This window comes from Oryzias melastigma, linkage group LG17, assembly GCF_002922805.2.
Source record: "Oryzias melastigma strain HK-1 linkage group LG17, ASM292280v2, whole genome shotgun sequence".
Classification (NCBI taxonomy): Eukaryota; Metazoa; Chordata; class Actinopteri; order Beloniformes; family Adrianichthyidae; genus Oryzias; species Oryzias melastigma.
This window is the reverse complement of record NC_050528.1, coordinates 15,045,081-15,071,389: the sequence shown is the minus strand read 5'-3', so window position 1 is coordinate 15,071,389 and position 26,309 is coordinate 15,045,081. Positions and strand designations below refer to the sequence as shown.

Genomic DNA, 26,309 nt, shown 5'->3' with positions numbered 1-26,309 from the left:
AACAAGCCACTACAGTGCCTGGTTCTGGCACGGCTCCTCCTGTTACACCCACCCCAAGTTTGAGTCCCAGTCTTTTGTTAACCAAAAGACTGGATGTCCCCAGTGATTGGAGATGCCCCACAATTCGAGGCGGAACTGGGGTAGAAGTTGCAGAGCAGCTGTCGGAAGCACAGGTGTGTATGTGGACCTGCCAGATGGATGCTGCCGATCACGTGCTCTTCCCACCCGGCCACTGTGAGGGAACATCTCCGGAGGAAGCCAGAGTTGTTTCACCGCTCCAGTGCACCCCTTGGTTGAGCAGTGTAAGAATGCTGAGTCAGCATAGAAAATCCCGTGCCCGCCAAGCTTTTGAGCCGAAGCTTGGCAGGTTGATATTGGGGCTCATAATGGTAAAGGGTTTGAAACGTGTCCCCCACCTGATGTTAACCCTGGGTGGGAGACTAGTTTTGTGGTTGGACACTGGAACCATGGTGTCTGAATCACATTTCTTCCCGGAGAAACGAGAACAACCAAGGCTCTGAAAAGCTTTGGTTGTCTTGTAAGAATGCCACCAGTTTTGCATGGGAGGGAATCCCTCTTGTGTTGACGTGGGGAAAGATTCATTGGGTCCCAGGTGGAACAGTGATGACCATCACTGATTCCTGCTCTTAAGGAGCAGGGTTTCCAGTCTAGTTTGAGCCGTCAAGGTCAAACTTCCTGTGGACCAGTGTTTTTATCCTGCCTGGTGAGTCTGGAGGATCAACGTGACTTTTTCTCTTGTTTGTCTTATGCTGTTCATGGGCTTTAGGCCATCGAAATCGTTTGCCCCACTTTTAATTCATCGTCGGGGCGACGATGCAAATTGTTGGGGTGGATTGTAGCAGGATGAAATGAGCTGCACCTGCTACACAGGTGTTGGCAATCCAGGGGATTGCCAAAGGGGTGTGGTGGAGCCAATAAAAGGGCAGAGTTGCTTTGTGCTTGGACACTGCACTCTGAAGAGGGGACGCCGCAATGTGCTACAGGTTCCAGGCCCAGTCAGTGGGGCACCTGAAACCTGGTGACGGACCTGTAGCACCAGGGTCCCCTCTCCACCGCACCTGGAGAGCATGTGATTTGGGTCAGACGTGAGCCCCTGCTGCTTTGCCTGGTTTGCCTACTTTGCCTGTTTTTTATCTTGTTGGTTTCTGCTCCTGTGCTGTGCGGCCAAACTGAAGCCCTGCCTGGACACCGCCTCCCCTTCAGTGGCTTCAGGCCCCTGGCTCGCCCTCCCTTCAGCGGCTTCAGGCCTCTGACTCGCCCTCCCCGTCAGCGGCTTCAGGCCTCTGGCTCGCCCTCCCTTCAGCGGCTTCAGGCCTCCGGCTCGCCCTCCCTTCAGCGGCTTCAGGCCTCCGGCTCGCCCTCCCTTCAGCGGCTTCAGGCTTCTGGCGCACCCCTGGACTTTATGGACGGTTGCCTTTTTATTTCATAATTTTTATTAAATTTTGTTCAGGTGTGAGTGTGAAGGTGTGCATGGTTGCCCTACTTACTGGTTTTATTCTCTTTTCAGGGAAGTGCTTGGCAGAGCGTGTTGGCCGACGACGGTGGAGGCTTGTTGTGTTTCCTGGTGTGGGTCCATTCCCTTTCACGTGTGTGTGTGTGTGTGCATGTCACTGTGGGGTGAAATCCATTTGTTTCATTTTGTTTTTTCCTCCCCTCGTACGCCCAGCGCTCTGCCGGAAAGCCTTCCCCCAGTAGGGTTTTTATTTGTTTTAGCTTGGATTGTTTTAATTGGTTTTAATTGGTTTTAATTTCTTTTAATAAAACTATTTATTGAACTGGAACCACGTCTTGGCTGCTTGGGAAAGAACTTACGTGTCCTTTATCAGGACTTCCCTTTGGGTTCCCCGGACCCTGCATTCCGGGGTGGCGTTGTTTGCTTTTTGGGTTATACCAAACCGCCCACAGAAAATCCACTTTGCCACACATGTATACATTGATGTTGTCCATGAAATAACAAAAACTGAAGATGAAAACACTAGACCTTGTTGTGAGGGGTTCACTAGTGGCTATGAAAGTGTTCATATGTGAAAAAATTCCAGTTTAATAGGTGATTGTTGGAAGGCAATTCTTTTGGACAAATAAACTAAACAGCAAGTTGATCAAGGAAAAATGTGCAAAGTAGCAATGAATGGGACATCGTGTGTTAGAGTCAGTTAAACCTTCTCCTCTGACCCTCTTCTCATTAAGTGCCCCATTCATAGCAAATCGGTCATAGCTCGGCTCCAATGCTAATCAATGTCTTGTAAATGAGCTTCTTTGTAGGTTCCAGCAGGGCCTTTTGTGTCTGTGCAAATATCTCTGTAAGTTTGAAAGTCTCAAACAAAGAACAGTGAAATTCTAAAGAATTCTTATGAAGTTGCAAATAAAGTACCTGTTCATCTTCTGATGACTCCACAATGTGGCGTGCAGACGGTCGTCTCACCAGCTGGAGGTCATGAATCCGCAGACCAACATTTAGCAAACCAGGAAATAATTCAAACTGACAATTCATACACATTTCTAAACTAATTGAACATAAAGGGAAAAGCGGTGGTAAGGAGGTAAACCTTTCAAACCCCCAAATTGAAAGAGGCAAATCACATTGAATTGCAGAGGTCAAGCAAGGACCTGGTTGGATTTCCCACCAAAAATGTTCCCAGATAAAATTAAAAGGGTAAAAATGAATCACCTGTTCATCTTCTGATGAGTCCAAAATGCACCTTTCATATGAAATGTGCAAATGGTTAACCTGCAGACTTTCTGTTAACACTTCATCTATGTTGTCTCTCTTCTCCATCTCCTAGAACACACAAACACAAGATGTTGGATTTGGTAATTATCAGTTGAACATTAATCACATCTTAGAGTGGGACTATGATATAAACTTAGTTAGATCCTTTCACAAGAAGGCGAGTGTGCAGAGTGATTTACGGTTACATGTCGATGTCTTAGAATGGCAAAGCTGACTTGTGGACGCTGTTAAAAGTAATTTTATGTAAATAATGAAACCTAACCAATTGTAACCAAACTTTGTACAATATCTACTTCATAAATGTCCTACCTGGTATTGTTTTCCTTCTTAGATCAAATGTCAGTATTGCTCCTGCAGAGTGCTCCAAAGCTGCTTCCCCAAAATCCTCCGGATGATATTAAACGAGTCATTTATTATTTCTCTATGAAAACTCAGTCATAGTTAGATGAAGGTTGTAGGTCTTTCAATGAATGCTGGTTACTTGATTATGAAGGTCATTTCTTCTTTATTCACGCTGATGCTAACGCTAGCTTTCCATGACGGTGATGACAGAGCTGCAGAAGATTTTTCTGACCAGTTAACGTTGCTTACATTTCCATGTTTGCAAAATCACTAAAAACAGAGCTAAAGTTAGACATTTTCAATGACTCTCACAATAAAGAAAAACTAATAACTGTTGTTATTTTCTGACGTAGCTCCCCTTTGCTGTTCCTCATAACAGTGTCTGATCCCTACAGGATAATAAAGGCAAACAAGGAGAAAAATCATTTGAAACTGTCAAAAATATGTTCCTATTAAAAACTTTCCTATTTAAATACCCAGAAAAACAACAAATACCTCTTATTACAACAACTAAATGTAATCTTGGGTGAAGTTAAAACATGTGTGGCCAACATGCAGCAAACATCCTTGCTGCAACTATTACGTGTGGCCAACATAAATTTGCATCTGTGTTTGTGCTGATCGCACTTAAAACCCTTTTAAATAACATCAAGAAAAATAAAACCTGTTAGAATAATATCTGCCCAAATGAAAGGTTATTATTTTTAATAGAACCTCCAATATTGAAGGATTATTCAAATTTGTATTTAGATTTGTGAACGATCGAAGACATGAAATGAAAATACAGTTCAGCAGGATATTCATAACGTAATATTGTACATTTTTCTGTTGAAAGTGGTAATGTTACCTTTTATTATTTATGTAAAATTGTGTCAAACAGCGTTCAGTTGTCAGCTTTGCTGTTCTAAACCTGAACACCGGAAGTCACTGTTCGCATTTTCGGCCTGTAGCCATTTTGTCTGACGTCACAGTGAAAAGGGTCAATAGCAGGGGTCACAGACCTTTTAGAAACAGAGGGATACTTCATGAGTCCTGAGTCATATGAAGGACTACCATTTAACAACAGCTTGCTCAGTTTGTCTTTAGTTATACATTATTAATAATGAATAATGATTCTCCTGAATGTGAAGAAATGTGATTTCTCACCATAATTATCAACAATGACAACGAGCTAGGAAACAGATATCAATATTCAACACTTAATTATTCTCAGTTACATTTTCAGATGAACACTCATGGGAAAAATGCTCCATTTTCACTACGTTGTACCATGTTTAGCAATTTTGTAATTACATACAAACTTTTAAACAAATCTTTTTAACATTTTGAACTTGTGACCAAATCTGCAGCATATTTAACAGAATTAAACCTGAGACCGACGCGGGTACCAGGTGACCCAGCTGGTCTAGAGGCTTCTGGCTTTTAAATGGCAACTTACCACTTTTTCATTGTTGAGATGGCGGTAAAGTATTGATTCTGGATTTTCCACAGTGATGGTAGAACTTTTCCAGTTGTTTCCTAACTCTTTCCTGTGACATGATGCAGGCTCAAGGATGACATTCAGCAGTAAAACTCTATCAATTATTCTTGATTTTGGTAACAAATCAGTAGTAGGCCTAGCTGCTGCTCTGTTTGTCAGAGTAAAAATTATAAATGATCAGAGAACATTTAACCAAATGGGCCCGCTCTACCTTTCATCTCTCTACTCTGTTCACGTCTGTTATTTTTTAACCCCTTTCGATGTTTAGAAGCCACCGATTTTCTTTTCCTTTGTTTATGGTAGTAACATTGATTGCTTATACAGCTTATACAGTAGTTCAAGTCCCAATGCAACAGGAGGAGAATGTGACATGATCCCTGCGTTCCAGTATAGAGACGTAATTGGTTGCACTGCAAAGAACGTGACAAATCATTGGCTGTGGAGTCACAGGCCGGCAGTCTCAGTCTCTATCTATTTCAAAACCAATGTCGGCACTGAGCGGTAGGTGGACTCTCAAAAGAAGCAGATTACGTAAAATTCTCAAAACAAGAAGAAACGTAACCATCAGGAGGCATGGACGAATGCGATCACCCGGCAATGAGCGACGTCAACATCGCAGAGAGTACACTTCAAGCAAGTCTCCGAGGACACCAACAATCTGGGAGATGGGGGCCATGACCCACGCTGAAAGTTAACAGACCAAAAAAAAATCAATCTGTTCTCAGTACCTCGTTGTTTTTCTCGGTTTAGTTTCCTTTTTACAAAAAGCAGACTATGGTCCAACGCATTGTCACAGAAACGCGATGCGATGTCGAGCTGAGACTTGGCTGCTGGGGCGGTCTGGGGGTTTTTGCGCAGTATTTCTTTTTTGTTGAATCACACACTTCAGCAGGAGTCCTCTCCAAACGGGACAAGTTCTCTGCCTTAAAATGTAAATGTTGGATTGTCTTGGAACCCACTCACCACGATGACATGTTTCCATTATTGTCACTTTTGGTGTGCCGTTATCCCTTTCCCCCTTACTATCAAATACAAACATGACAACACTGGAGTAGAGAACACTTTTCCCTAATCTATCCATGTCAATGTAAGTCTATACTTTGCGTCTTGACAACAACCAGACACTGTTGTGCAGCAGAAGATAAGAAAAGATAAGAAGATAAACTCAGTCTAATAACAATCTACTCTGACAAAAGATTAAATCTTGGCCATCATTTTGTTGAGTTAAAAAGCTGGATTGTTCCAGCAAACCTTTGACCCCATAATAGGTTGTTGATTAATGGATGACATGAAAAGAGCTGTTGCATTTTATTGTTTTAATAGTTTAATAGTCAATTTAGATTAAATCGAAAACTCAAAGTTTATTCTTTCATATGAGCTGTAAATATTTCCTTGATCTCTAAAAGAGTTGAGCTAAGTTTCATCAAACTACTGGCAAAAAGGAAAAAAATGTGATTCACAAATTTGTACGATGCAACCTACACAATTCAACATATGTGCACTGAAGCACAGATGCACGCAAAGCACACAAATACACTCTCATTTATGTTTTCTTGCAAAAGAAAAAACATTTTTTTGTGTGTACAGAAGACTGTGCTTGCTGGCCACTAATTGGACTGAATTTCACAGAGCAACAAAAGATCACACTCGAAAATTCCAGCCTGGGTTTGTTACAGGCTCTGCTTTGTTGTCCTTTGGGCCCTGTTTGCTGTGTTAACAGTTATCTCCTCCTCTCTCTCAGCCTTTCATTTTCTCTCTCTTTTTGTTGTGCGACCTTTGAAAGGCTTTTTGCCCCAAATGAAGCAGGGCAACCCCGACTGCTCCGGCAGGAAAGTGAAGGAGCCTGAGTGGACAGGAAGAGCCCGAAGCTTCAAGGAAGCGGACCTTCCTCCATGAGAAGATGGCTGTCCCCCTCTGTTTAAAGCCTGAATCCATGATCTTGGATGGATTTCTCTGTTGATCTGGGGGTAAAGAGCAAGCAAGGAAAATGATGCTTGACTTTCAGACCTCAGAGGAGAGCAGCAGTGCTTATATTCACGGTGCAGAAGAGCTGGAGTGTAAGATCTGCTACTGCATGTACAACTTGGGGAGTCGCAGGCCAAAGGTGCTGGACTGCTGCCACCGTCTCTGTTCCAAATGTCTCATCAAGATCCTGGACCTGGGAGAGTCGCCCCCTAATGCTTTGGTTTGTCCGTTCTGCCGCTGCATCACCACGCTGCGGGGAGAGTCTGTGAGCGGCCTGCCAGATGACTGCAACCTGGTAGCAACCCTGGCTCTCCACAGGAGGAATCAGAGGAACTCCCACCAGGACACAACAACAGAGCTTCTCCTCAGTCCTAGACGCCTGACGTCCCTGAACCCGTCTTTGATTTACCATTCATCTATATCCTGCTCTTCTTCCTCCTCGTACTCTACCCTCCGTAGTTCCCCTAACTTTGTGGTCATCACGATCATGGAACCACCGCCTGCCTCAGCAGTATCAGACCACGGACGCCCCTCCTCCAGCCTGGACTCCATTGCCTCCGTCACACAGCGGTGGACATTGTGGAACTGTGCTTCCCTCCTGTGCCAGACCTCAGCCCGGGTTCTGGTGTGGGTGCTGGGGCTCCTGTACTTCAGCTCGCTCCCCATGGGGGTTTACCTGCTGATCCTGCAGAGGACAACAGCTGGCATGCTGCTGGTGAGCTTGGTTCCCTCCAGCCTCGTCATGATCATTGTCTACGGCTTCTGTCAGTGCGTCTGCCATGAGTTCTGGGACTGCGTGCCTCCATGAGAGATCCAATGAGCAAGGAACAATTTTCTTTGATTGTGCTCAGCTGAATGTCTCTAGAACTCACTAATGGGGGAGAGGGGCCACCGAGTAAAAAGCTGCTTCAAAGGACAGAGGAATGTCTCTTCTGTTATAAAGACTTTCAAAGAACACACGTGACCTTTAGGGGTAAGATCTCTTACACTTTAGGAGAAATTTTTGAAATTAGATATAAACATTTTTTTTTACTTGTTTTTTAATTGTGAAATGTTGAAACTTAATTGTTTGTGTGTCTGTGTCAAGGGTATTTAACTGCAGCAACAGGTGGATACTACCAAGTGTCAGGCAACCCCACAAAAATATGACAAAAATATATTTTTTTCTAATGTATTTGTAGTTACACATTACTAAAATTACAATATTCACGTTAATGTAAAGTAATCAAAAAGTTCAGTTTGAGACAGGAAACAGTCTTACTTTTGTGGAACCTGAAAAACTACCTATTTTGTGCAAATATGAAAGCATTGTTAAACACTTTATTTCCACTCGAACAGTCAAATGTCATTAGAACAGCACAATAGCGCCTCTTAGTGGGACAGAGATGACTCTCTTTGTGCCTCCAGATAAAGTCACCCACTTTTTAAGAAATATTTATTAAAGCTTTTAATTTTCTTTAATCAATGGACATCACAAAATCTAACGCAAACATGAATAAGTATGATAAAATAAATGTAAAATAAATCAAAGTTCTGCTGAGTTTTTGACCATAGACACACAAGCATCTTTGACTCCGCCTACTTCAGCAAAGTACCAAAAATAATGGCTAACTGGACTAATTGTGACATCAAACATACTGTGGAAAACAACTTACTTTGGCTCCAACCAAATTAAATGAATTCAGTCGCCGTTGTTTCGCGATAAACGTTGGAGCCAGACGGCGTCAGTAAGCTGGGACTGATTCGAGTCAGTCAGAGTCGTCATTTCTATGGCAGCTCTTAGAAATCCACATTACTACATTAAATCTGTCAAATATTTTGAATGTTCAACATGAGGCCACATACTTATATTGAGAGGTCCTGATTGGTCAGTTCATAACTTAAATAACTTGCATTTTTGAAAAAATACCATGACAATAAATTAGGATTATCAAGTTTATGTTAAAAAAAAAAGGTATCAGAGCCAGAATGGTTATTCTGACAAATAGAATGAGTGACTAATAGCTGTTTATTTCTCTATTGAAGTCTATGGGATTTTGGCTTTCTTTTTGGACCTTTTCAGAGCTCTATGTATGATTTCCTAATTGTGATTGCTTAAATTACACAATAAGCTGTTGTGTACCTGTGGCTACTTGACCTTCAGAGCCTTAAGGGCCAAACATAAAGGACAGATTTAGTGGTTTCTGGATCAAAACTGTGGTTGGTTCTTCTGCATAAGATACCTACTTTTGTTATTTTCTGTTCACACAAGAAGTTTACAGTGAATAATATGCAACATTTCATGTGAATGCAGATTTAATGTTGACAAATATTTTTTTTCTTCATTTCATTTCTCTATTTTGTATCAGAATTCAAACAAATTGATAAAACTTTTTATAACTGAAGTCGCAGTGGGTTTTTGTGTTATTCCAGTGTGCCTTTTTGACCAAAATATCCTCAGTATTTATGTTTACATTGGAAAAAAGAAGGCAGAAGAGGTGATTTAATCATCAAGTCAAAGGAATTCACTCCTGAGGTTTTTGTTTGGATCAACGGGAGTGTTGTGACCACCTCAAAGCCATTCTGTCTCAGATCATGGTTTTTAAGACAAACTTTTTAAAAGCCTGCTCTATCATGACTGTCAAGGTACAAAATAATTTCCTTTTTTGTTCAACAGTTTCTTAGTCTTGTCTCCTGGAACAGAACTTTCTCAATCAAAGCAACACAGTTTTGGTTTTAAAACACAAGAATGTGTCTGATGGAGGACAGTTGGACCTCACACGAGGCCTGCAGCGCCCTCTGCTGTCTGTGTGAGCTCTTTTTTTCTGTATTGTTCACTAGAGCACTATCCCCGGCTGGTTTTCACCTGAACAAAAGGATTCTCAAGATTTTCAATATGTTTTATTCTTCTGAGCGTCATGGGTCTCTGGATAAAATCTAACATGTCCGAGGACTGGGAGGACCGAAGGACAAATCTCCAGTATCATTATTATTGTTTTTAAGGATTTTTTTTTCAAATTCCTAATTTTTCAGTAATTTTCAAGCACGTTTTAGAATCTTCCTTTGTTTTTATTTTCCATTTTGTTGCATATATCACAGTTGAAAATAAAAAATAACTACTCTAATTTATCATGAGTTGTCATATTTTTATCTGTTTTTTATGACAAATACTTTTTATTGGGTTTATTATATTATACCAAGTAAAAATTACACAGATAAATTAATGATGCAACTTTTTATTGTGAAAGTGATCTAGAGTTAAACAGATTTTTTTTCAAGTTTTTTAAGATAGCTAAGTATCTTAATGAAACAAGACATTTGATAATTGTTTCAATGTTTCTTTGTTCCCTAATTTCACTCCTTTAACTGTAGTGCACACCTTCATTATTTTGGTTCTTCATTCTGTATTTTTTTTAACCTCCTGTTTCTAAAATGTTACCAGAAGTTACTTATTTTCAATCAATATTTAAGATAATGTTGATAAATACATGCATCAATTTTAAAATATGACTTCTTTATTTTGTTGTTATAAAGGTGAGATTTCTCTTTTGTTATGATTTTTAATGTTCTTTTTTTTAGAAAATTAAATAAGTTGAGGCTCAAGTTTCACTCACACTTCTCTACACTACAAACACTGACTTTTAAGAAAGTAAAAAGACAATTGTTTTAAGAAAAATATCTTGTTGTATGTCTTGTAAGAAAAAAATATTCTTATCAAAGAAGCTTTTCAGTAGCAAAATAATCTTAGTTTAAGAAAACGTCTTAGTAACTTGAATTGTCACTTAAAATAATAATTTAATAATTTAATTAAATTACATTTAATAATAATTTCCGCTAATTTAAAAGAAAATTGATTTTTTTTTCAACTTTTTTTTCTAGATCACTTTTTTTTGCAGTGCAGTCTTCAATTATTTATTTTCAGCTTTCATCATACAAGAAAAATGTAACCAAAACAAAATGTTTTTACTACATCAATGATCTTAAACACCCCCCAAAACAGATTTCCAGCATATTCCCATTATGTATATAAACAAAAAAAAGTTATTTGACTTACAGTAACTGTTCAAGCGTTAAAGCAATCAATGTAATCTCTCAGATTCTGACGCAGAGAAAAGCCGCTTTTCTCTGCTTCAGAATCTGATGGAATTACGTTAATTTCTTTAACGCTTGAAAAGTTTCCATTTGTTAAAGAGTGTGTTATCTAAGAGTCACCGGTGACATCTTAGGTGTTAAAGGGTTAATCTTCACACTTCAAAAAGTCAAAACCTGGATCATCATGTCAGCATTTGACATTATGTTTATTGCTTTTATGTTTTTTTGTCTTGACTAAACAAATAATTAAATTACCAAAAGTAATACAATAAAGACATTGTCAATATATTTAATGCTCATCTCCAGTAGATGGCAGTAATGCAGCATTCCTTTTGTTTACTGCAGCTGCTGGAATCTCATGGATTTAAAAGCTGACAGCCAGTACAGAGAACTTTTTGAATAAAAGGATCAGAATATTCAGATATTAAAATTGTCTTTCAACAGTTCAGTGTTGAAAATTGTTCAGTGTTCAATTGAAAACCAGACCTTTGGTGTTTACAGTTTTTGAATTATTGAAGTAGAGAAACTTTTGGATCACATCTTTAGCAAAACTTCTCGTTTGGCTGTAATGTCATATGGACTCAGACTGACCGACAGATGTTTTTGCTCTAAACATGAACTCTGTCATTTCTGGAGCTCCAGATAAACTGCCTTGTTTCTTCCATCAGATTATTCACACTTTTCTTCAGATATCACACAGACTCTGGAATTAATACAAAACAATGAGTTTGTTTTTTTTTTTATTATTGACAAATAATCAGAAATGGTTTTCCTCTGAATTACCAAGAAATGAAAAACACAAATCTTAAATCTAAAATAGTTAAATGAAGTAAAAAAGATAAAGTTGTAAATGTTCTTCCCTCTATAAACACAATTTTCTCCTTCAGTTTCTTCTCTTGTAGTTTCTGTGTAGAACAAACACAGAGAAAGTCTTTGTGACGTCACTGATTCCATTGGTGTTGCAGTTTCCTTCAGTTCACATGACAACACAAAAACATGAACACAACATTTGTGTGAAATCTGAATTCAAACAGTCAAAGTTCAAAGAAACAACAAGAAAACAGATTTTACTCCAAAAAGTTTGAGATCCATCTTCAAAAATGTCTCAAATCCACATTCTACAGATTTTTCATTTCTCTCTTCTTATTACAAACTTGACTCCACAGAACATTAACAGTTAAAACGTTTAGTTCAAAATGATGGAAAGCAGAGAAATCACTAAAAACAAACATTTCACTTCTTTGAGGGACTATTTGAGTTTACAGAACTCTGCTGAGTCTCTAAACCAACACAACCTCACTCCAGCATGGAGCGGCCGAGTGAATGTGGTCTGGACTCTGTGGAGGAGAGTCATGCTTTTAGAGACGCTGTAGAAGGACAGAACACCTGCTCTGTGATCCAGGTACACTCCTATTCTGGAGGAACCAGGAGCTGAGATGGAGGTTCTTTTGTTGTTGTAGTAAAATGAAAAACTGAAGTCTGGAGAACAATACAATGCCCAAGATTTGTCATTTAAACCAAATTTACTTTTATGTCCAGATCTACGGATTTTCTTGTATGCGACCGCTAGAAAAACATTGTCTCCTCTCCAATCTACCTCCCAGTAACAACGTCCAGTCAGACTCTCTCTACTCAGAACCTGAAAATAATCAGTAAATCTGTCTGGATGATCAGAATAAGACTGAGGTTGTTTCATCAATTTCACCTTTCTGTTCTCTGACAGTAACAGTTCTTTGTGTGCTGTGTTTGGATCCAGTGTGATTTGACATGAAAATTTTAAGAGGTCAGCTCTGCTCTTTGGTTCTGATTTTGGTTCTGGTTCTGGCAGTAAAACATCCCCAAGAGTGACTGTCACTGAGATGTTTGTCCATTCCTCACTCAGAATGTCCTGCAGTTCGTCTCTGAGCTCTGACACAGCTGCTCTCACATCCTCAAAGTATCTCAGAGGACGGACATTGATGCTGGATGAGGGTGTGGACTCACTGAGTGGTGGCAGTGAGGGGTAGTTGAGCAGAAACTGGCTGTGATCCTCTGTGAGTGAGAGCTGCTTCAGCTCAGCGTCTCTCCTCTTCAGCTCAGTGATCTCCTGCTCCAGCTCCTCCTGAAGATCTTTGACTCGACTCACTTCAGTTTGCTGCTGGGATCTGATCTGCTGCTTCACATCACAGCTTCTTTTCTTGATGAGACGGATCATCTGAGTGAAGATCTTCTCACTGTTCTTCACTGTTTGATCAGCAGAGTGATTGATGGCCTGCAACTCCTGTTGAAGCAGCTTCACCTCATTCTCTCTGTCCTGGATTCTCTGCTGGATTTGTTGTTGACTCTCCTCCAGATCTCTCTGCCTCTCAGTCCTTTCTGCTGCAGCTGAGACTGTGTCGTGTCCTCTATGTTCATCCACAGAGCAGAGATAACAGATACACTTCTGATCAGTACGACAGAACATCTTCATCACCTCATCATGAATGGAGCAGATGTTCTCCTGCAGGTTCTTGGAGGGTTCCACCAGCTTGTGTTTCTTGAATGCAGCTTCATCCAAATGAGGTTGAAGGTGTTTCTCACAGTAAGAGGCCAGACAGATCAAACAGGACTTGATGGCTTTCAGTTTTCTTCCAGAGCAGACATCACAGGACACATCTTCAGGTCCAGCATAGCAGTGATCAGCAGGAGCAGCTTGGAGTCCAGTCTTCTTCAGCTGCTCCACTAAAGCTGCTAACATGGTGTTTTTCACCAGAACAGGCCTCGGTGTGAAGGTCTTCCTGCACTGAGGACAGCTGTGGATTTTCTCCTCTTCATCCCAGAATCCTTGAATACACTTCATGCAGTAGCTGTGTCCACAGGGAATAGTCACCGGATCCTTCAGCAGATCCAGACAGATGGAACAGCTGAAGGTTTCTTGATCCAAATCGACTCCTTTCTGCGCCATTTCTCCTCTCAGACACGAAGACTGTGTCTTTGTGTGTTCACTTCTTCAAAAAACAGTTTGAATCTGATCCACCAATCAGATGTTGTCAGTGTGAGTTCAGCCAATCAGCTTCTTTCTCCTCCTCCTCTTGGTTACGCCCATAATGACGGAGGAGCTGCAGATAAAACAGATGAGTGTTTTAAAGGCTTCTTAACTTTTTGAAAAAGAAAATAAAAATACATTAAAATTTGTTCTCCTTCGGCAGATCCAGAACATAGACATACATTTAATTAATCGAGCGTCTCTGACGTCACCCATTGAATTCTACAGCTGTTGCCTGAATAAAAATAATAATAATAAATAAATAAAAACACGACGCCTAAATTGTCATTTCTTTCCCGCAGCCATATTGGCTGAAGTTATCTCCTCCTGGCTCGGATGTTCCAAATACGGAGGAAAAAGGAACGACAAAATTGACTCGTTTTTCTCCTATTGTTTTGATCCGATGTAGGTAGTTATATGCTCTGCCTGTCGGATCTGCTCGGGGGCTTGCGACTAGTGATGACGTCTGTATGTTTGATTGGCTGTGATGACGTTTCAATATGTGATTGGCTGATTTAAATTATAAATAAATTCTCTAGCAAACAAATACACTTCTACGAACAAAAATGGATTACTTTTACCAGGAACTTCAGCACTATTTAGCACAAGGGACGTATCATAGCCACACCATCAGCTCAAACAATCCAGAGAGCAGAAAGGCCACCATTCGAAAGGCGTCAAAGAATTACACAATTAAAAGTAAGTGCTAAAGTGGACTTCATGTTAAGAGGCTTTTTTCAATTCACATTCGTGACAAATATATGCCACTATTTTTGTACAAAACGTTATTCCCAATATAATTAGTGATCATATGTGCACTAAATCATTTTCTATTTTCCCGTTGTATTAGATGAACGCTTGTATTACAACCACAACGGCAACCTGCGCTTGATCGTGTTTGAAGCGCAGGTTTCCGACATTTTAAAAAGCTGCCACGACTACCTTGGCAGTGGGCGTCACCCTGGCAGACACCGTACATTGGAGAAGGTTCAAGCATCCTACCATTGGAAAACTGTACGGGAGGATGTGAAGAAATGGGTACGATATTTTGACTTGTTGAGCTGTTTGTTCGTCAGAATGATAATCTGATGTTCTCCCTGTAATTGCTATTAAACCAGATTACAAAGTTATATGCAAATTGAGATGCATTTCTCTTAGCTTGGTTATTAGTTTGATCCAAATTTACATTATATTTTGAGAGAATAAGTATAAATTAATTGAATGCCCTATTTCAAAGGTTGAAGAGTGTCCCCGCTGTCAGCATCTCAAAACAGTGAAAACTGTTGCTCCTGTACTACATCCCATTCAAGTTCAGGAAGCTTGGAGTGTCCTTAGGATGGATTTGATTGGTCCCCTTCCTACCACCGCAAAGGGCAAAAGGTAGCACTAGATTTTGTAGCATGTTTCTGGGTCTGTAAGTTCATCTGAAGTTAATACATGCAACGCTTATTAAAAGCTATCTAACTCCTATGCTGCAGGTTCATTCTAACTGCCACAGACCTTTTTACAAAGTGGGTTGTTGCAAAATCCCTCTACACCAAAACTGCCACAGAGGTGTCCAGAAAAATTGTCAACATCATGTGTGACTTTGGACTTGTGGAGAGGATCATTACTGATCAAGGCCAGGAATTTGTGAATGAGGTATAGCCACCTATATACAAACATTGTATTAGCAGCATTGAATATTTGGAATGAATTGTACTTAATCTGTCTGCAGGTCAACCGTGGTGTTTTTGAGGCTTTGGGAGTGAAACACTGCATAACATCAGCCCACCATCCCGAGGCCAACGGACAGGATGAGTGCACCAATCGCAACATAAAAACGGCTATTGCAAAATACTGTGGAGAGGACAACAATGACTGGGACATTTATTTAAAGGGAACAGTGGCAGGCATAAACACATCTAAGCAGGTAAAATTGTGTAAAAATGTGTGAAAGAACCATATTCACTCAGACAAAAAAACTTTACCATGATTTTTGTTTTATTTTATTTTTATTATAAACAGAGATCAACCAAATACACACCATATTGTGCCTTGTTTGGAAGACACCCTCGCACAGCAGGTGTAATAAATGCTACAAAAATAGAGGGCAATGACAAAGGTGTTGTTGTGCAAGAGGAGACGGAAGAGCACCTGGAGGCCAAGATGGCAGAAGTGGTTGATTTGCATGCAAAGGTAATGGCAAAATAAAAATGCATGCATCAAAGATTCTTAAATGTAATGTTCTAAAAAATAATTTCATAAGTCTGTATATTTTCTCAGATTTGCCAGAACATAACCATTGCACAGAAGAGACAAAAGAGGGAACATGAGACAAGAAAAAAGCAAAATCATTTGTCTTCAAAGTCGGGACACACTAAACGGCCCTACGATCGATGACAAGTTTCTATATCGTGTACTGAACTCTGCAGAATCACTTCCGGACTCACAGTGTATATTAACTGGACAAACCGGAACTCCTCCACGGAACACGTAGGGTGAGAGGTCCATATTCCGATCGACTATACCATCTATGGTCAAATTGTAAAAGTGTTTTGGTCAAATTGTAAAAGTGTTTCAGGTAAATGTATTATTTTCTTTCACTTCCTGGCCACCGTAGTTTTTATTACTTTAGCCTTTATTTATTTAATAAACACAGACATACTGACACATAACACTAAGAGATTATTAGATGGTGCAGTGGTAGGGCGGTCGACTCCTGATCGGAAGCGAGCAGGTTCGACTCAAGCCTTGCCCACCCATGGGTGGAAGTGTCACTGAACCCCGAATTGCCTCTGAAAGGTTGGTGCCAGCGTTCTATCTCTATCTATCTCACAAATAGAACTAAGGGATTATTTTCTCTCATGTTAAATTAAATTGTTGACATATGATCACATATAATGCTGTGATTGGAATGTTTTTCTATTTATCCCTTAGTTAATTTGAACATGCTGTCATTGACTTCTTTAGACTAACAAATATTTAAGCTACACACAGTCACAGGGCTCAAGTAGGCAGAATAAGCTAATAGAACCCAAACTGTGATATCCATGTATGTGAATGCAGGTCCAAGGAAAAGTAACTATTAAAATATTTTTTTGAAGCATATTTTTCCATTGTGTATTATTTAACAAAATCTTTGCACAAACGGCTCATGTACAAATATTTTTTTTTTGAGTAAAATCTGTTTATTTTCCTTATAAATACAGTTTGAATCATTGGTGATGGCAGTGTTCATTTGGCCTTAGAGAGGACCGTTTAACAGAACCATTGCAGCGATTTGAGCTCGGCGGGGGTCCACATCTCCTGGTTCTGTTAAGGTGGACGGGGGCGGAGCGGCCCTTTAATTGTTTATTTTTTTTATTACTGTGAAAAAGTCAAAGATCGACGTCAGGAGTCTGGAAATGGTCATCTGGATGAGTAAACGTTGCTGCATGGAGCTCACCTCAACACTGAAATTCTCTTTTCTGTCATTTCTTACTGAAAATAGTCTTCAGTAGATAGAAATGTACTCTTGAATAATTTATCAGGTTCTTAAAATGTCAGAAATAGACTATGTTATCATTGATGATGCTTCATAACCATGGCGTTGTTCACAAAAAGCTTTTCATCTATTATTACATCTATTATTTATAGAGTGTCAGTTTTACGACCCATACTTTTTAACTTGTACATGTTGCCTCTTGGGGATGTCATCAGGAGACACGGCATATACTTTCACAGCTACACTGAAGATACCCAGCTCTACATCGCCGTGTCTCCTGATGACCTTGAGCCTGTAAAAACTCTTTTAAATTCTATTTTAAATATAAAGTCATGGATGGCAGAAAACTTCCTTTAGCTCAACCAGGACAAAACAGAAGTTTTAATCATCTGTCCTAAGGACAAGAGAGAGAAACTTACCTCATCTTCAGAATTTTAATCCCTCTCACTGTGTGAGAAACCTGGGTGTTCTTTTAGACTCGGAGCTGAATTTTATTCCTTGTATTAAAAATTTTGTTAAGACAAGTTTTTATCATCTAAAAAATATCGCCAGAGTCCCCCCATTCCTCTCTCTTGCCAGCACAGAGGTGCTGATGCATGCTTTTATTTTTAGTCGTTTAGATTATTGTAATGCCCTGCTCTCTGGTTTACCTCAAAAATCTCTTTCAAACGTACAATTATTATAGAACTCGGCAGCACGAGTTCTGACGAGGACCAGGGGGCGGGAACACATTACACCAGTTTTAAAATCGCTGCATTGGCTCCCTGTGTTTCAGGATTGATTTTAAGATTCTTTTAATGGTTTATAAATGTTTTTATGGTCTTGGGCCTTCTTATCTCAATGACTGATGCTGTATTAGGATATATGTCGGGTGAAGATTCACAGTCATCCAGGTCATTATCAAATGAAAGAATTTCTAAAAAAAATTTCACTGGACAAAGTTTTTAGTTTGAAGACAATTTTTGGACTCTTCAGGTCAGTTTGATTGGTGCTGAGCTGGAGAAATGTATCTGGAGTTTCACTCCTTCCATGGCCAACAAAGTCCCCAAACAACATTGTCGTTGTCCCCTATTTCTCTCACCTCCATCACATGTCCTGAGTTTTATCTGTGGATAATGATGTGCGTTTTGTCGTGCTGAGTATGTTTGGGCAAGGATTTCAAAACAGGATTATAGATGGAGCACAGGTCATGTATGAGTCCACCACCTCTAACACTAGAATCCCTGGGATTTTCCATTTCTACTGCAGTGTCCCCCTCCCCTTCTCAAATTAGTGATATGGTGATCACCCATAGACTGTATATTTACTGTCAATGTGCAAAACCAAATTCAGGGCTGATAGTAAGCCTGTCAGACAGCGTTCAGGGAAAAGTATCGATTTTTCAAGGTGGTTAAAATTACACATTTTCCTATCTTCCTTAAACAGCTTCACTTCACATTGTGAGTAAAGAATACTGACCCGCTGAAAACAGGGGAACATACAGCAGCAATGTAGTCGCAATGGTCCTTGCTTGTTTCCCAATTGGACCTAAGGTGCTTATGTAAACGCACCGTAAGAAACAAGGTATGCACAAGAATAGTTCCGTGTCAGCTTTTTCATCTCAGTTCAGTGTACAAGTCATTCCTTTTGCTATACTAAATTAATGCAAAATGTTCTTAATAAATCAAATATCTAAAAACACATTTATTTTTACTGTTAATTGCTTATTTTAAAGACCCATTTAAATGAAAATTGTGTTTTTTAACATTTTTTTGTAGAATTTTGTCAAGAATGAAGACGTATGTCAAGAAAATTAAGATTAAAACTAGTATTCCTTTTAAATCGTTCTGGAAACAGGAACAGATGGGAAAAAACAATGGTTTGAAATAGCTTGTAGTTGTGATGTGGAACTACCTACAATTGGCCTGACGTCATCTTTCTGCTCCATTCCATACCGGTGCATCCTTTTGTTGACAATTCGATCCATGTATGTCTTAATTTTCCTCCTCTGAGCTGGGATCTGACTTAAAACTGTACAGCTGGATAGTTCTTACATTGCTCGCATTTTTTGCTTCATCCCCAATTTTACGTTAGATAGCAGATGAGTATGGAAATTTTTCTGTTCTACCTTTGAATTTTAGATTTTTAAACAGCAAAATCTTATGCCAGAAAATCTTATCCATTTTAAATATTTTGTTTTTAATTTTGAGTCTCAGCAGAATATTTGATGCAGATCTTCTCTGCATCCCCCAAAATTTGCAGTTGTGGCTGAAAGTTTTATTGGTTTGCCTGATCGTGGTTTTGTTTCAAAAGAACCCATTATTTTCCATGTCTTGATCAAATAATAAACACTGCTAATTGGCATTTTTAGCTCCTTTGATATCTTCTTGTATCCTTTTCCTGCATGGTGTAGTTCAGTTACCTTTTCCCATAGATCTTTTTACAGCTCTTTAGCTTTCCACGTGACTCAGGATCTAGAAATTTCAGTGCAGCTCTAGATGAAGGATGCAAGAGTCCGTTGGGAACCCAGAAACTCCAAGATCTTTTGTGCACACACATTGATTAGCTAAACAAGTCACAGGTGGGTATGATTACATTTAGCTGCCATGCAAACCTTTTTGTATCAGCTTGTTTTCATGTTTTTAGAACAAAGTCACCAGGGTATGTGTGCTTTTAATTAGGGTCATTTGGGAAGTTTCTGTTGCCATGATTTTAAAAGGGTAAACAGATTTTTTTTTTGACAATAAATGGCTTCACCCAACCACTAACTATGAATGGAAAAATGTTCTATTATATGAAAAAAAACCAACAATATAAATGTTACATTATAAACAAAAATGTAGTTAATTTGTTCTATTTCTATCAGTCTGATTTTTGGTTGATGATAATTTTAGGAAAAAGTTGGTAATCTAGAAGAAAATGAACAGTTCAAGAGTTTGAAAGGATTTGATGAAGAATTTCTGCAGCTATCCACCGATGAAGCAACGGAAACCCTAACTCTGTTCTTTATGATAAATGAGATTGGATAGGATTTAGTAAACTCACGTATTTCTACACTTCAGAGGATCAGATGAACAGAGATGAAGCTTTGTAACTGCTCTAACGTCCTGATCTACACCAGTCTTGTACTGGATTCAGTCCAGCAGCTGTTCTGACACAATGAAAACTCATGTTTGATTTGGACCAGAGTCATGACAAAATAATCCCATCAAGTTTTTGACGATATGAAAAACACACGAGATAATACAGAACTTTTTTGTGAATAGTTTTAGAAACTCTCACATTTACACTTTGAAACTAATTTATTAGGAATGCTGTTGTCAGCATTTTAATCATTGAAGTAACAAAACCTTTGGATTTATTCTTGACTTCTCATTTGACTATAATGAAGCTGTTCACTGCAGAAAGTCATGTGGACTCAGACTGACTGACTGAGATGTTTCTGGTCTAAACATGAACTCTGTCATTTCTGGAGTTCCTGGAAAACTGCCTCAGTTCTTCCTCATACGTGACAGAATTTATACATTTCCTCCTTAGTTTTCATTCATGACATTTACCAAGCGACCTTTGAACACAGAAGTCACAAGATGTTTGTTTCTTGCCAGGACATTCTCTCATGGTGTTAAAACCTTTTGACTTCATTAGAAAATCTTCCTTGAAGTCACTATCTTAACTTCCTGATCAGAGTTTGTTTGTGCTTCTGTATAAAAGGAGATGGCCCCTCCTAACATGGAGAGAGTCTGCACACTCCTCTCCGTATTTCTTTTCTTTACTCGGCTGAATAAACACCCTTGAAAACGCTTGGAGAAAATTTCTTTATTCCATTGGATCTAACAAATTTCCACCACAAATATTATTCCCCCTTTTTGTCAAATTTTACACAAACTCTGGAATGAGGAGAAAAGAATTAGGATGTTTATATTGTCAAATAATTAGAAACAACTTTCTCTGAAGAACAAAGACCCAAAAGCACAAATCTTCAATCTAAAATTGTATAATGAAGCAAAATGAAAGAAAACAAAGTTGTAAATGTTCTTCTTTGTACAAGCACAATTTTCTCCTTCAGTTTCTTCTCTTGTAGTTTCTGTGTAGAACAAACAGAGAAAGTCTTTGATTGTGACGTCACTGATTCCATTTGTGTTGCAGCTTCCTTCAGTTCACATGACAACACAAAAACATGAACACATTTGTGAGAAATTTGAATTCAAACAGTCAAATCACAAAATTAAAAGAAATGACAAGAAAACAGATTTTACTCCAAAAAGTTTGAGATTCATCTTCAAAAATGTCTCAAATCCACATTCTAGAGATTTCTCATTTCTCTCTTTATTTCTGAGAGCAAACACGACTCTACAGAATATTAATAGTTACAAAGTTCAGTTTAAATGATGGAAAGCACAGAAATCACTAAAAACAAACATTTCACTGCTTTAAGGAACTATTTGAGTTTACAGAACTCTGCTGAGGTTCCAGTGCTATACAACCTCACTCCAGCATGGAGCGGCTGAGTGAATGTGGTCTGGACTCTGTGGAGGAGAGTCATTCTTTCAGAGATGCTGTAGAAGGACAGAACACCTGCTCTGTGATCCAGGTACACTCCTACTCTGGAGGAAACACGAGCTGAGATGGAGGTTTTTATGCTGTCGTGGTAAAATGAGAAACTGTTTGGAGAACAACTCATTGCCCAAGATTTATCATTAAAACCAAATCTACTTTCATTTCCAGATCTGTTGATGTTCTTGTATGCGACTGCTACATAAACTATTCCTCTCCACTCGACCTCCCAGTAACAACGTCCAGTTAGACTCTCTCTACTCAGGATTTGTAACTTTGTGATAAATCTGTCTGGATGATCAGAATAAGACTGAGGTTTTTCCATAAACATCATCTTTCTGTTGTCCTCTGACAGTAACAGTCGCCTGTGTGCTGTGTTTGGATCCAGTGTGATTTGACATGAAAATTTTAACAAGTCAGCTCTGCTCTTTGGTCCTGGCAGTAAAACATCCACATGAGTGACTGTCAGTGAGATGTTTGTCCATTTCTCTCTCAGAAGTTCCTGCAGTTTGTCTGTGAGCTCTGACACAGCTGCTGTCACCTCCTCAAAGTATCTGAGAGGACGGACATTGATGCTGGATGAGTGTGTGGACTCACTGAGTGGTGGCAGTGAGGGGTAGTGGAGCAGAAACTGGCTGTGATCCTCTGTGAGTGAGAGCTGCTTCAGCTCAGCGTCTCTCCTCTTCAGCTCAGTGATCTCCTGCTCCAGCTCCTCCTGAAGATCTTTGACTCGACTCACTTCAGTTTGCTGCTGGGATCTGATCTGCTGCTTCACATCACAGCTTCTTTTCTGGATGAGACGGATCATCTGAGTGAAGATCTTCTCACTGTCCTTCACTGTTTGATCAGCAGAGTGATTGATGGCCTCCACCTCCTGTTGAAGCAGCTTCACCTCTTTCTCTCTGTCCTGGATTCTCTGCTGGATTTGTTGTTGACTCTCCTCCAGATCTCTCTGCCTCTCAGTCCTTTCTGCTGCAGCTGAGACTATTTTATGTCCCTCATGTTCATCCACAGAGCAGAGATAACAGATACACCTCTGATCAGTACGACAGAACATCTTCATCACCTCATCATGAATGGAGCAGATCTTCTCCTGCAGGTTCATGGAGGGTTCCACCAACTTGTGTTTCTTGAATGCAGCTTCATCCAAATGAGGTTGAAGGTGTTTCTCACAGTAAGAGGCCAGACAGAACAAACAGGACTTGATGGCTTTCAGTTTTCTTCCAGAGCAGAAATCACAGGACACATCTTCAGGTCCAGCATAACAGAGATCAGCAGGAGCAGCTTGGACTCCAGTCTTCTTCAAATGCTCCACTAAAGCTGCTAACATGGTGTTTTTCTCCAGAACAGGTCTCGGTATGAAGGTCTTTCTACACTGAGGACACCTGTGGATATTCTCTTCATCCCAGAATCGTTGAATACACTTCATGCAGTAGCTGTGTCCACATGGAATAGTCACCGGATCCTTCAGCAGATCCAGACAGATGGAACAGCTGAAGGTTTCTTGATCCAGATCGACTCCTTTCTGCTCCATTTCTCCTCTCAGACACGAAGACTATGTGAGTTTCACTTCCTCGGAAAACCAGTTTTAATCTGGTCCTCCAATCAGAAGTTTTCACTGTGAGTTCAGCCAATCAGCTTCTTTTTTCTGTTCTTGTTGGGTGCGCCCATCATGACAGAGCAAATCTGAAAGAACATATGGGTAGAGAGGAACTGCTGGTCGCTAAAAGAAGTAGTTAAGAGAAGGTGAAAAAACAGGTAAAAAATACAGGATTTTATTAGATGTCACAACTCTCTTCAAAGCAGACTTGAGGTCAAGTGTGTTTTGAAGAAACAGTTGAATGAGCAGGGAGTGTCATGTTGTTTGAATGTTTTTTCTTTGTTATTTTGTCTTCTGTGCTTCTGTGTGCAGGCTGGTTGTGACAACACTAATTCAACAGTAATCCTGTGAAGCAGGCACAGCTTCATTCATTCATTCATTCATCTTCCAGACCGCTTTTTCCCTTCCGGGGTCGCGGGGGTGCCGGAGCCTATCCCGGCTACTGATGGGCGAAGGCGGGGTACACCCTGGTCAGGTCGCCAGTCTGTCTCAGGGCCTCAATCACACCCTTTCACTCTCACATTCACACATAGGGACAATTTAGAGTCACCAATTAACCTATGAAGCATGTTTTTTTTGGACGGTGGGATGAAGCCGGAGTCCCCGGTGAAAACCCACGCATGCACGGGGAGAACATGCAAACTCCACACAGAAAGGTCCCAGCTGGGATTCGTACCGGGGTCTTCTCGCTGTGAGGCAAGAGCGCTAACCACTGCGCCACCGTGCAGCCCGCAGGCACAACTTCCTGCTTGCTAATTAGTGACACTTGAGGGACTCTTAATCAGCCTTCAGTTTTGGCTTGTCCTGTGTTTGTGCTATGTTTTCTGAAGCTGTGTTTTAGTTATTAAACCTTTTGGACCTTGGTGCGCCTTTGTTCGCGAGTCCTCTCTCCATCTAAGTTCTTATCTGATTGCCTGGCAGAAAATACTTGGATCCTCAGGTGGGATTTGGATGGACAGTGAAGGAACTTCTATTCGTCAGAATTACCACTCTTGCTATGATACATTTTTCTGAACATTTTGCTAATCCTAATTTTTTTCGTGTTTTTTAATTTTTTTTTATCACAAGTTATTCAAGTTCTTAACTAAGCAACCAGATGTCTCAGTAAAAGCAAGTTGTGCCTGCTGGCCCCACCTTAAATATTTGATTGACAGCTTCTGAGGCCTCTGAGGCCTCTTTCAGTGAAAGTGGTGTGGACTTCAAACAAGGTCACTAATGACTGGTGACAGTAGTTGCCAAAGAAATGTTGACTCAAACTAACTTGGACCAATCGCTTTGATCTGGCTCCAAATGGTGGCACCTCTAATGCAGAAAAATGGCGACTGAATTGGTTTCATTTTGCTAAAGCTTGAAGTAAGGCATCTTCTATGGCTGACATCACACTCACTCTGTCCAGTTCTATATAGAGTTGATGGTTGCTAATGCTGCTGACCCCAATGGACCTTATGCACGGAGCTGTTTGACATATTTCCGGTTTAAAATAAGACCATGCTTTTATTTCCTGTTGTGGCTAACTGTATACATTGACTTAGCAAATGTCTGTGTACGATCCCTGGTCTTGTCTAATTTTCATTATTTCTTACATTGTATGTTAGAATGTCATTGTGTGTATACACAATGACATCCAAAAAGGTAAAGTTTACCTTTTTCTTCACCTCGTCTTCGATGCTGTTGGGAGTTATGTCCCTAGGTATCTGGTTGTCTGTGGACACCAGAAGTAAGGCATGTCATTTTGTTGGAGAAAAAGTCCTGTTAGGCTTGTGGTACTCCCAAAGCTGCTAACAGTTACAGCATAGTGAGTTGACCCTGGGCTGTTCTGGAGCAATACGAGAGGAATTTAGTGAGGCCATGGAGAAGGACTATCGGTCATCCTTGAAAAGATTCTGGTAAGCCTTCTGGCGTTTCAGGAGGGGGAAGCAGTTTTGTTTTCAGTACAGACTAGAAGCTGCTGACTTCTAGATCAACAGTCAGTGGAAGTGGAAGAAATATGTATTTCGTCTTAATCTTCCTTACATGAATCCTGTAGAGGCAGCAGAGGCTAGGGATTTTTGGGTGGTGCCGTCCATTACTCAAGCTAAAGTCACCAAGATAAATGAAGAATTTGTTGGTAAGGCATCGTGAGTGGATGAAGTCTTTCTTGACTACCTGTCTCTCTTGTATGACAAGTTTCTGCCGTATCCCAAGGTGGTCGGAGATGGTCCCACTGCATTTGCAGACTGGGTTGATGGCTATCTTTTTCAAGAAAGTGGAGCAGTGGGTGAGTTCGAACTTCCCAAGAAAAGTATATTCTAGAGTACTGAAAAGAAGTGTTGGGTTGAGAGTCGAACCTTAGATTCAAATGGTAAATGGCGTATACTTGTACAGTGCTTTCAACCCTCCTTCGAGGGCTCAAAGCGCTCACCCATTCACGCACACATTCACATACTGGTGATGGCTCCACTGCCGAACACTGGCGCCAACCTCCCACCAGAGGCAATTCAGGGTTCACTGTCTTGCCCAAGGAAACTTTGGCACATGGGAGGGCAAGGCGGGAATCGAACCCGCTCACTTCGGATCAGGAGTCGACCGCCCTACCACTGCATCACGGCCGCCCCTAAAATTCAGTAAGATTCAGTAACAACAGTGCAGTTTTTGTCCTGATCATGGGACAGTGAACCAGCTTTACATTTTCCATTGGGTGGTGGAGGGTTTGTGGGATATCACTGATCTTTATGCATATGTGTTTTGTAGATTTAGTGAAGGTGTTCGACCCCATCCCCTGGGGTGTCCTATGAAGTGTGTTCTTTGATTAAGGGTTCTGGGGGCCAGGAGTCCGGTCTCTGAAAGACCAGAGCAGGAGCAGGATTTGCATACCACCACCAAGTCTAACTTGTTACCAGTGCATTTTGGAAGTACAGCAGGACTGACCCTAATCACCGGTTCTGTTCATAATTTATGGGCAGAATTTCCAGGGGCACCCATGGGTCAAAGGGGATCTGGATTAGTGACCACATAATTTACTCTCTGCTCTTCACAGATGATGACGTCCTTTTGGCTTAATTGAGCTAGGACCCCCAGAACGCACTGGGGCAGTTTGTGGGCAAGTGTGAAGCGGCT

The 26,309-nt window shown here is 40.3% G+C and overlaps 2 protein-coding genes and 1 pseudogene across 2 annotated transcripts in view; all 3 read right to left on the bottom strand.

Annotated features, from left to right (window-relative positions):
• LOC112144307 (tripartite motif-containing protein 16-like) overlaps window positions 1–26,309 on the bottom strand; it is a gene marked incomplete in the record, with an annotated part of 1,074,856 nt that overhangs the window by 619,978 nt on the left and 428,569 nt on the right.
• LOC112144291 (tripartite motif-containing protein 16) lies at window positions 11,781–13,553 on the bottom strand. Its single transcript, XM_024268774.2, has one exon. It carries the CDS (start codon window positions 13,531–13,533, stop codon window positions 11,860–11,862), a length of 1,674 nt encoding a protein of 557 aa, XP_024124542.2. The 5' UTR covers window positions 13,534–13,553; the 3' UTR covers window positions 11,781–11,859.
• Window positions 22,055–23,147, bottom strand: LOC112144358 (annotated as a pseudogene).